The following is an 11,361-nucleotide window of genomic DNA, read 5'->3' on the forward strand; positions in this document are numbered from 1 at the left end:
AAACCCTAGAAGATTCTTTTCTTCCCCCCAAATTTCCTTCTTTATTCGCGCCCTCACTTTTTTCCTTTTCTTTTATTTATAGACGTATTGCAATAAAAGACAAAAATTAAAAAAGAAATCGATGATGAAATGGGACATGGAGCTGGAAGAAATCGAAGCGGTTCTGGAGAAAATCTGGGACCTTCACGACAAGCTCAGCGACGCTATCCACTCAATTTCGCGGACTCACTTTCTCAACTCCGTCAAAGCTCTCAGAAAGCACCACAACAACAACATCAATAAAAAGAAGCAATTCAACCTCGAAAACGACGCCGTCGAGGACACCGGCCGGGCCGGGTTCGTTTTCGTCAAGGACTTCCGGGTCGACGATGACGACTCGGCCATCCAGGAAGCCAAGAGTCTCAATGCGATTCGGACCGCGCTCGAGAACCTCGAGGACCAGCTCGAGTTCTTCCATGTGAGTCTGTCCTCTCATTTTCTAGGGTTTCCTTCGATCTTTTTATGCAACTTAGGAATCGGCTTCGATTTTATATATTTGAGATTTTTTTTCTTTGAGCCAATAGCTTTGAATTTCTTATGGATTTGATTTCATATACATTTGGTTGCTGCTAGAGATAATCGGGTAGAGATAGAGAAAGAGATTTAAGCTGCTTAGTGGTATCCGAAAAATGAAGTCATTTCGGTCAATTAGGTTGCGAGTAATTGTTCTCGCACACTCGTTGATATACACTTTGTATACCCAACATCGTCTGCAATTTCACGTGTGATGTCCATATTTTTAAAACGTGAAATAGGTGATAGTGTACTGATGATGTACAATAGTGCAAAAGGCTTTGTCGAGTTTTGTTGTTGTTGTTGTTGATGATGATTCGATAGTTATAATATTGCAACAATGAGGACAATGGGAGAGAGGGGATTCGAACCCCGGTTCTCCTCATAAATGGGAGCAGACAGTGCCATTGAGTTACAGACTCAGTGCCATTGAGTTATGATATTGCTCTATAATGTAGGCTTTAGGTGGTGGAGATATGAGTTTAAGGGAACTGGAGATGTTGACGTTTACGTGGGGAGATGGATGAAAATTTGTAGAAATGAGAATTGTTTATTGGTTTGATATATTTTGTATTTTCGGGTTGAACCATGTTTGATTACCAAGAAGATTTAGGAAAAAGGAAAGGGAAGGGATTAGTGCTTCTAAGGAATTTTAAAATTTAACTTGGTTACTTTGAAGTGAGTTGCATTTCTTGGGTTTTTCGCTGGTGGTATCTTGTATTTTCATTACATTCTGTTTGTTTGCTGTGAGAATGGAGGAGAATGAAAGGAAATATAGTACTCTTTCCTAATGTTGTTGTTTTGTTGGTAGACATAAACTTTAAAGATCTTGACATTAAGCTTGAGTTCAGTTACTATGGAAAGATAAATGAAAATCTGGGTTTTGTAAATACATACGGACCCAGTGGGTCTTCAATACACAACCTGACCCTCTACTTTGCTCATTGGTATGGTTCTTGTTATTTTTTGGATCTTATATGAAAATGCTTTACTTGGGTAAGCAATTTGTTTTGGATAGATTAATTGAATACTGATTTAATACAGGGCAGAAAATGAAAACATATGTTAATAATTAATGAAAAAGTGTCTGAATGTCCTCTTGTTCGCTGTGATCAAAAGGGGAAGTAAGAAGGCTGTTAAAATTGAGTAAATTGGAGGACTTAGGTTTGATTAATAAATGTCCATGATACTAAATCTGGAATTCATGCACCAATTGCATGAAGTTCAGATGACTTTGTTGAGTTGATTGGGTTTGGTTGTTTTGAGCCAATGACAATATGGTGCAAGTGTTTGAGTTTGGGGAAGATAAGAGAAATGCAACAAACTAAAAGTTTAGGAAGTCAAGAAGTAAAGGGTGGCATCAATTGATTACAAGATGAGAATTATGGTAACTTTGGGAGGTCTATAGCTTTTTAATAATGTGAAAACTTGGTGGCTTCTCAAGGAATTGACAAAAAGCTGAAGCACCTCTGTGTTTCCTAACAAGATGTAAATAGTTTCTGCTTTTTAATAGCTGAAACACCCTTGATAAAGCCCCACTAAACAGAGCCTTTGTCAGCTGACATGTCTTGCATATTCATATTAAGGAGTTGAAATGGGGAATGGCATTTGAATTTGACAAGAATGAAAGAAAGACCGGAATCATGGAGTTGTCCACACAGGACTTGTTATTGTTGGATAGACATGGCATGTATCTCTTTCTCAATTTCTAGTGGTTTCTGGAGAGCCACTAACTCTCACATGATAAGCCACATTCTTGTGCAAAATGAGTAGTATATAGTGAAATTATATATACATGAGTAGATAGTTGGGGCATGGCATTGTTGACATAAGTTGTCTCTAGCTGATGATAGAATTTACAATGAAGCTCTTATTGTGGAATTGCAATTTGCAACTTGCTGACCAACTCTGTGTGGTTCTCTTTCACAGACTGTTCAAACACAGCAGCGGGCTGAGAGAGATGCTGCAATTGCCCGATTAGAACAAAGCCGTATCGTTCTTGCAATGAGATTGTCTGAACATCATGGTAAGAAATACAAAGTCATTGAAGAAGCTCTTACTTTTGTGGGAGATGTACGTGATGGAGGTCACTTTGTTTCACCTGAAAACCTATATGGTCCACCATTTAGTCCGTCTGGTGAGAAATTTGTTTCTCATGAAGGGAAGAGGTCTAATATACTGATCAAAGTTCTTCTTTCAAGTTTTGATTTTGTAAAGAAATCCCTTAAATTGGATCACGTGGGTGGGATAGTGGGCAATGCTGCTTTGGTAGCAGTTAGCATGATTGCATGGCTGCAACTGCATCAGCTGGCTTATAAACAACTCCCTGAGAAGCATGAAGATAATATCTACAACAACAGAAATCTGAGACAGACTTCTTGGCTGGAGGGATCTTCATCTGATGGTCGTTTGAGACAGCTGGATGTGTTGGCAGGCAAGGGTTAAGGTGAACAATTGAAATCTACTACAGTTTTATGTGGATGACTCTGATTAGTCTATTCATAGCCAATCCTAAAGTAATTTGACAAAGGCTTTGTTGTTGTTGTTGTTGTTGTTGATAGTCCAATGATTTAAGGCCTTGTTGCCTCTCAACCTCTTCCCACGAATGTTTTAAAAGTTTTGGCAAAATAGTTAGGATGTCATTTTCAATTTGTAGAATATTGTTGGAGGCTTGGAGCTGCTATGGAGGCATTAAATAGTGATAGTCGTATGTGTGTATTTGGTCCCTGTCCGGTAGTCATTTGAATTCATTGTGTATATCCTAACTTTTGACTGAGGTTAGTTATCTGTATGTGAATGAATGCCTTGAGATTTCCAATATATTCCATCTACGATTAAATTTATTGTGATTACTGACAATTTTAACAATCTTGAGCAATTCATTATCACTACTTAGTTTTTGGTACATTATAAATGCCTTCCGAATCAAATTTGGAATAACTTAATATAGATACGTGAATGATGTCTAGTCTTATACTGTAATTGCCTAAACTACAAACTGAGGAAAAGAATATGGGACATTAATAGCTCACCTTGCAAGTTTCTGCATATTTATCGTACTTGAAATGAACCCCTTATAACGTCCTTTTCTCTAATTGGAAGAATAGGGATGATATAAGTTAAAACCATTACAGTGTTTAGATATTGCATGAGTTTTAGAACTGAGTGGTTTGGGATATCATTTGCCTATGCAGTGGAAGTGAAATTTTTAGCTGGAATGGTTGGACGAGTAACTTATTAGAGCATCCACATTGGTGGAGCTAAAAATTTAGCTATTTAGCACCTAAAAAAGTCATTTTATCTATTTTACCTTTTCATTTTACAATACATCAATAAATCTATATTTTTAGCTATTTGATTAAAATAATATAAAAAACTCATTAAAATTAAATAAAAAATATCCACCACAACAACCTTTCATCCACCCACAATCACCTCCACCAACATTCCACCAGCAACAACCTCCATGTGGCAACTACAACCCACGGCAAGAAACTACTTTACTTTAGAGAATGCTTTAAGATTTGCAAATGAATAATACTGATGGGTTGAGCTGGGCCTTTTATTTTTCATTTTTAGAAATTTGGATTGAATCAGGTTCGTATTTTGTACTAAAGAAACCAATCGAACCTATGCCACTAATTTTTTTAAAAATCTGGAATTTTTAATTTGATTTATTTTATTATTTTAGAATTATTTTTTATGAGCTTGGAATATTAGGATTTTATTGTATAAAATGTAATCATTTATTGGATGCACTTAAATTGTCGAATGAAATGTTTATTTTATTTTTGTTTTAATTAAGCATAACAAAATAGCCCCTGTATGGCTATATCTGATTATTGTGGATTGGATTGGGTTGGTTTTTTAAGCTGCCACATACTGAGTTGAAGATTTCTCAACTAAAAGGGGTCGGGTTGAGTTGAAAAATATGCCAAACATGACCAAACCCAACACATACACACACTCCTATGCGTAAAAAGGTGTAATGGAGCAAGTGTTAGTCACAAGGTCATAATAAATTTTCTGGCCTCTAGACTCTAGACTCTAGACAGTGGCTCATATTTGCATGCAAAGAAAGTGGGAGTCAATTGGTCCGGGAACATGTACCAAGGAAAAATGATCTTATATAGCTGTTGTATGGGGCAATTCCTTCAAAACATGTGGATTTCACACATCTTTGGGTTACTATGAAGGAGCCATTGCATACGTTTCCATAAGATACTGCCTTTAAGAGAAGGGAGGTGCCTCAAGCCTCTAGGTGTAGCGATATCTCTGTAACAACTTAATGGTGCACCCATCTCTCAGACAGTGGACTCCGCAGGCCACATGTGTTTGGGATCCACATTCTCTGCAAGAGATATCCCTTCGTAGTTGTAGGTTACTAGTCTCATGGGCTACACATTTAGGATTTTGAGCTCATGGCCCGAAGATTCCTTCCCTCCTATGGTGCTGATCCAACATAATTGGGCCTCACCTCTACACCAAACTATTTAAATGCTGGAAAAGATTCTCTCTATTTGAAATTGATTTATTTTTCTATTCAGGATAAAATTTATTAAACTTAGAAAGTGTATTTAGTATTACTTCATTTCAATAATTGAAGTGTCACTCTATATAGTATATACTGTACTATCCCCAATTAAATCTTTGTTGTGATTGACGCAGGTGGTCCAAATATTGGGGGAAAATGGGTATTTGTCCATAGTTTACAAATTATTCAACAAAATGCCTATGTTTTAAAACTATTTAACAAAATATCTCTGTTTTTAAAACTCGATTTTAACATAATCAAGTTATAAGTCTCAACATTAGTAATGTCGAGCTCTATGTATATTTTACCACTTAAATTTTTTTGGAAATTTAAACCAAACTCGACATTGTTAATATCGAGTTTCACTTAAAAATATACATAGAACTTGATTTTGATAATATCGAGTTTTACATATAACTTGATTTTATAAAAATCAAGTTTAAAAAACAAGAGTATTTTGCTAAATTGTTTCAAATATTGTGAGTTTAACCAGTGTGATTGATTTAGATAGGCCAATTTCGCGTCATGTACAGCAAAGAAGGCCCAGTTTGAGTTTATCTCAATCTGCTAGTCCTTCGATCACCCAATTGAAAATTAGAAAAGAAAAATACAAGAACAAAAGCATAAAAACAAAAAACAAAAACAACAAACACCACCTACATACACCAGCAAACTACACTAACAACGACAACAAGTCCATGCTAAAATTTGGAAGAGCCAATCCAGTTTTGCGAAGATTGACTCTTGCTTTGAAATGTCACTGTAGTAAGCCTATACATGACTTCATTGTATGAACACAGCCCAATAATAGGAATGATAGCTGCTGTGCATGGCCAATTAGCCATGGACCCATCCCTTGTGTGAGTCAATGCATGACATTGTCAATGAGGCAATTAAGCCACAAACCACGTTGACCTGTCTACCAAATTTGATCAATTTTTTTTCTTTCATTCATTTCATACCTTGTCACTATAGATCACATTCCATCAAGAGCAAAAAGCCTTTTTCTTGGCACTTGGCCGCGTAATACTTTTTCTTATTACTGATCATATTCATGTTTAAAACACAATCTGATTATAAGAAAGATAGAGAGAGAGACAGAGATTAAAGCCAGTACGTAAGTAAATGGCAAAAAAAAACATTAACGAAAGGAATGTCGGAAAGTTTTGTTGCCTTTTTTTTACTCTGCTTTTGATAATTTGTTAAGAGGCAAAAACTATAAAGTTGAAGTTTGAACACATAATTACCCTCATAATTTGCAGCTGTTTTAAACACTTTCTTTGATAGCTTCCCATTGGATATTATGCTGCATGACACAAAAAAAATGAAAAATCCAATGTAGAAAAGCACAAAACGGAGTTCTCTTTTTAGAAGTTGAAAGACAAGAAGAAAACACCTTTCTCTTTTTTGTCTAACTTTTCTTCCTCATTTCACTCTTGTTGCAAATCTAAAATCATACATGAAAGATTTTGTGTTTTCGGTGCAGGAGTAAAAGTTGTTTGAGATTGCACTAAAAAAATCATATAAATAAAGTCGTAGTTTGAGATATTAGGTCAGCTTTGATAAGAAATGTGGAATTATGTGTTACTAAAGGCAGCTTTTTTATTCAAAGGTCAACTTTTCTTCCTAATTTGCCTGCAATTTGCAAGTGGTACAACCCGACAATCCACTTTTAATTGAATGAAAATTGATTTGAAAGATGATGATTAAATGCCTTGAATACATGGTAATTAAGATTTTTTTAATGCTAATCAAATTATTAAAAACATAAAAGATGACAAATATGGTTGCCTGTCGTCCACTCTTTAATATCCAAAACGTTATTATCTAATTAGACTCATCACACGAATTTTGCAAATGTAATAATGCTCTTTATTTATTTATTTATTTATATTTTTGGTTTAGTGTTATAATGTCTAAAAGTGATATATAAATAACCGTTTGTATTTTTTGTTTTTAAGAAAGGGTTAAGATAATATAGAATAGTGTTTGAAAAGAGATAAAGATAGATAGTGTTCTAAGTTTTAGGCTGAATGAAGAAAATAAATAAAAAATAAAAAAATCTAAAACTTAGGAACAATAAATTACTCTTTTAACTTAATTTAAAATTATTTAACTAAAAGTAAGGATATTTTAGAAAGTTTAAAAATTTGTGTGAAAGTATTTTAGTACGTAAACTTTTGAACCCCAAATTAGGAGAAAATTATTAGGTACTCCCGGAGTACCATAAATGCGTACTCCCCCTCTTACATAAATGGTGAATCCCACCATGAATTTAATTAGTGGGACCCACCATTCATGTGAGAGAAAGGAGTACGCATTTATGGTACTCCAGGAGTACACAATAATTTTCCCAAATTAGGAATTGTGTTATTAATAGTAGAGATAGATAAGGTGGAAATATATAAATGCCCTTTTCATACATATGCACTATGCACGTGCAGTCAATAACCATGATGATTTACACACATACATAGTTATCTACTAATTTTGCATAGGATTATGATGCAAAAGCTTAGGCCTATTATCTCTCTCTCTCTCTCTCAGTCTCTCTCTCTCATATTATGGTTTTTAAACCTATTGAGAGTGGATTATCCATTGTGAAGGAATAATCTAAACAATGTTGTGGGACACACTTGATTTGGGAACCATAATAAAAAGCTCCCTATACCATACCAATCTAAACAATGTGTTACTTGTTACATTGTATGATTGAACATTTTCAACTTCTTGTCACGCACCCTCTAAAGCAGCCAAATATTCAAATTTAAAAAGTAATTTGGGAATAATAAAAAATCGCAATAAACAAAGAGAGTAATTGGACATTCAAGTTAATCAATTAAGTTCTAGATTATTTTTATATAAACTCATATACCACATTTTCAAATTTTGGAATATCCCACAATAAAGGAATTATCTTTGACATGAATTTGTAGTGTGTGACGCGCCTTAATGCATGTGGAACTTGCATTTTTATTTTTATTTTTTAAATTTCTAGTCATAAATATTTATAATAAATTTAGTATTATTAAGATCACAAAAGAAAAAGGAAAAATCCACCACGGAACCATGTGTTGTCGGTCGGTAGGTACAATGGAAGTCTTGCCTTTGGCTTGCCTTTGCTAATTGCTATCCTCTGATGATACACTTGATTTATATAAATATGGACATCACTTTATACCAATGCCACTTGTCCAAATGCTGACCCCTTGATCATGAATCATGATTACCACGTAAACAAAATTAGGGACAAATTGTATTTGGGTACAGACTACAGAGGTCCCCATACACATTTCACGTGTTACCGACCCCCATTGTCTTTCTCTAAATTTCTTTATTCTCTGCTATAGCTAGGGACCCCCACTTGAAATATGGACTCTCTCTGAAAAAAGGAAAAATCAAATTTTTAAAGCTCACATGTCATGTGTGTGTGCATAGGTATAAGGTATCCAATAAAAGCAAGATAGTAAAACCAACAAGGTGATTTTGTGGGACCCTCTAAAGTAAGATTAGGCGGCCACCGTACATATGGACACGTGTGTGATTAATGTTCCACGATTTTTGATTAGTCAACCTTGATTAGATCCTTGGGCCTAAAAAGGTTATGATATTGCCTACAAAAATTTATAATACAATTTAATGGAAGCATATGACTAGTTCTGTCAAATTTTAAGGCCATTTCATGTGGGTCACAACCTAAGGGTCAAACTAAGCTATATAGGCTCTTTATTTATTGAATTTATGTAGTGTATAGTGTTCCAATGTTGTCAAATTACATTGATGATTGAACCCACAATACACACTAATCTCTATGTGTCTTTTTCCTGGGTATTATTAGTATATGTCATACAATATGCACATATTGCGTATGTGTATATGTCATTGTGTATCTCGTGCACAGTGCTAATAAATGGGAGCTTAAGCAGTTAAGCTAATCTTTGAGTTTGAATTAATATATAGGGAAACACTAATGAGTGAGGCACTGGTTAAGAATCCATTTTTAAAAAAATTTTGACATCATTTTTATGCGAAATAAAAAAAATTTATCAAAACATTAATTGTTTTTTTTTTCTTTTCCCATAAAAATTTTCTATATCTGGATTTTTAATCAATACCTTAAGAGCACTCGTTAGCATGACCCTAATATATATTAGGGTGAGTTTGATGCTTAGATAGAAGACAAAGAAAAGGTTTTACAACCTTCAATCTTTTTAGATTTTATTCCTCAATTTCTTTTAATGCTTTTCTTGTAGAAACTATAGAAAAAGTTGGTTGAAAAACTAATTCGGTTCAAAACTAAGAACAATGCTCGCCACTGACATTACTTTATTGTTTATTATTTACCATTCGTTACTTTAATGGCTGTTAAAAATTTTGAAAAAAAAAAAAGTTGTGGCTCTAAATTTATTTTTCAAGAAAATGTGTTTTAAGGAAATAAGTAGACAAAAGGTATTATGGAAAATTAATAATATATATTAGGATTTTTAGAATTGAATAAATGGTCTTGGAAACCTAATAAAAATCCAAGTTAAGTTTTATATTGTTTGACAAGCTTTGAATTTAAAACGTAAACCCCTCACTTGGGAAATGCATTAAGAGTATAGGCTGATGTGATGCCTAAATGGGGGACCAAAGCATTGGTGAACATAGGTTGAATTGGAGAGGGGGAAGCCAAGTAATATCAAACAATGCAAGTAACATAGGTGCAAACAACTTTATTGATATAAAGAAGTACTAGTTGTGTTTCAATTTTTAATCAGACTATTCTTACCTAATGAGACATTCTAAAAACCTGACGAACAATAGTGTAGAAGGTTGAACTTAAAGACATATGAATTTACGTCACATCATAAACAAATGAACCAACCATCCAAAACCCGCCATGGGGGGGTAGGTGGTCGCTATCTTTGTTCATTAAATTGCATTACAAGAGTTACTTGCAGTGTGTGATAGAGAAAAGACTGGGCAGGCACGACTCACATGCAAACTACGCAAAGTAAATTGATTCAGTGACTGAGCTCATCACTTCCTTCACTGTTGTTTACTCTATCTATAAAGCCTACAATGTAGCCGTTTTTTAGCTTCAGCTTCAGCGCAACAAGTGGCCACTTTCACGGCCCTTCTTTCCAGCTATGTCGGCAACCTGCATTAAATAGGTGACACATCATTGCAGAGGGAGATAGGCTTGAAGTATATATTGTACTTTTTTAAAAAAAACAATTAAATTAATATTGTACTGGATAAAGTTTTTTTTTTTCATCTAGCAAAGATATTTAAAACCATGTAATATTTACAAATGCATTTACCTTAAAAACACCATATGTTCCTATATATGCATTGTTTTTAAAAAAATTTCAAAAAAATGTTTCTAAATAAGTGATCTTAGGGCATTTGTTAACAAAATCGTTAATATTAGTTTATGTTTGCCTTCAATTAATTTATTTGATGAGCTTTTAACTTTTATATACAATTTTTTAAAATCACACTTTTTCAAAATGCAAATACAATTTAATTCGTTTTTAGCAAAAAGATAAATAATATTTTTTAAAGGGAAAAATAGCTAAAAAAGTTGATATCGAATGGCACACATAATCAAGAAATCTATATATATATATATATATATATATATATATATGTGAAGCTGAGAGAAATTAAAATTAAAATTTCAAATTAAAGTTCCAATTTTGAGCCAAGTGTTCTAAATTATTTATTCTTAAAAAAATTTTATTTCTTAATTTTAAAATTAAATGTGGGACTACATCATAAATATTCATCTTGGTGAGTTATTAAATACAAAAACCAAAGAGTCTAGAATAAATGAATCGTAAAAAAAAAAAAAGTATTTCACAATAATTAAAAAAAATGTACAATTTACATTTTATACATAATAATATTCTTACAAAAGTTTTTAAAGAGTTAACAAAATACAAAAATAACTATCAATAGTATTTAAATTTTATATATATATATATGAATTGTATTATACATCTTATTGTATATCTTTAAGTGTATTTATGCATATACATGAAGTTACAAGTTAGTACAATAAATAATTTGTCTTATAAACCAAATGTTTTGTAATGAGGAGACAACGTGTTTAATTCTTGTCGAGGATTCAATTTGTTGAGCTTAGATTTGAAACATTAAAGTGGTACTATCTAATTCAGCCAAAAAAAAAAAAACTGGGACTAATTTCTCAGTGCATAAATAGCATGTTTACTGATATTTTGAATCTAGGTTGAAGGGAATTTATTAAGCCAGAGGCAACAGTACTC

The 11,361-nt window shown here is 33.3% G+C and overlaps 1 protein-coding gene across 1 annotated transcript; it reads left to right on the forward strand.

Annotated features, from left to right (window-relative positions):
• LOC126699451 (plastid division protein PDV1) lies at positions 1-3,372 on the forward strand. Its single transcript, XM_050397281.1, has 2 exons — positions 1-457; positions 2,482-3,372. The coding sequence occupies exons 1-2, from the start codon at positions 122-124 to the stop codon at positions 2,995-2,997; spliced, it is 852 nt and encodes a 283-aa protein (XP_050253238.1). The 5' UTR covers positions 1-121; the 3' UTR covers positions 2,998-3,372.
• Positions 3,373-11,361: the final 7,989 nt, after the last annotated feature.

The sequence above is a fragment of the Quercus robur genome, chromosome 9, assembly GCF_932294415.1.
Source record: "Quercus robur chromosome 9, dhQueRobu3.1, whole genome shotgun sequence".
Lineage (NCBI taxonomy): Eukaryota > Viridiplantae > Streptophyta > Magnoliopsida > Fagales > Fagaceae > Quercus > Quercus robur.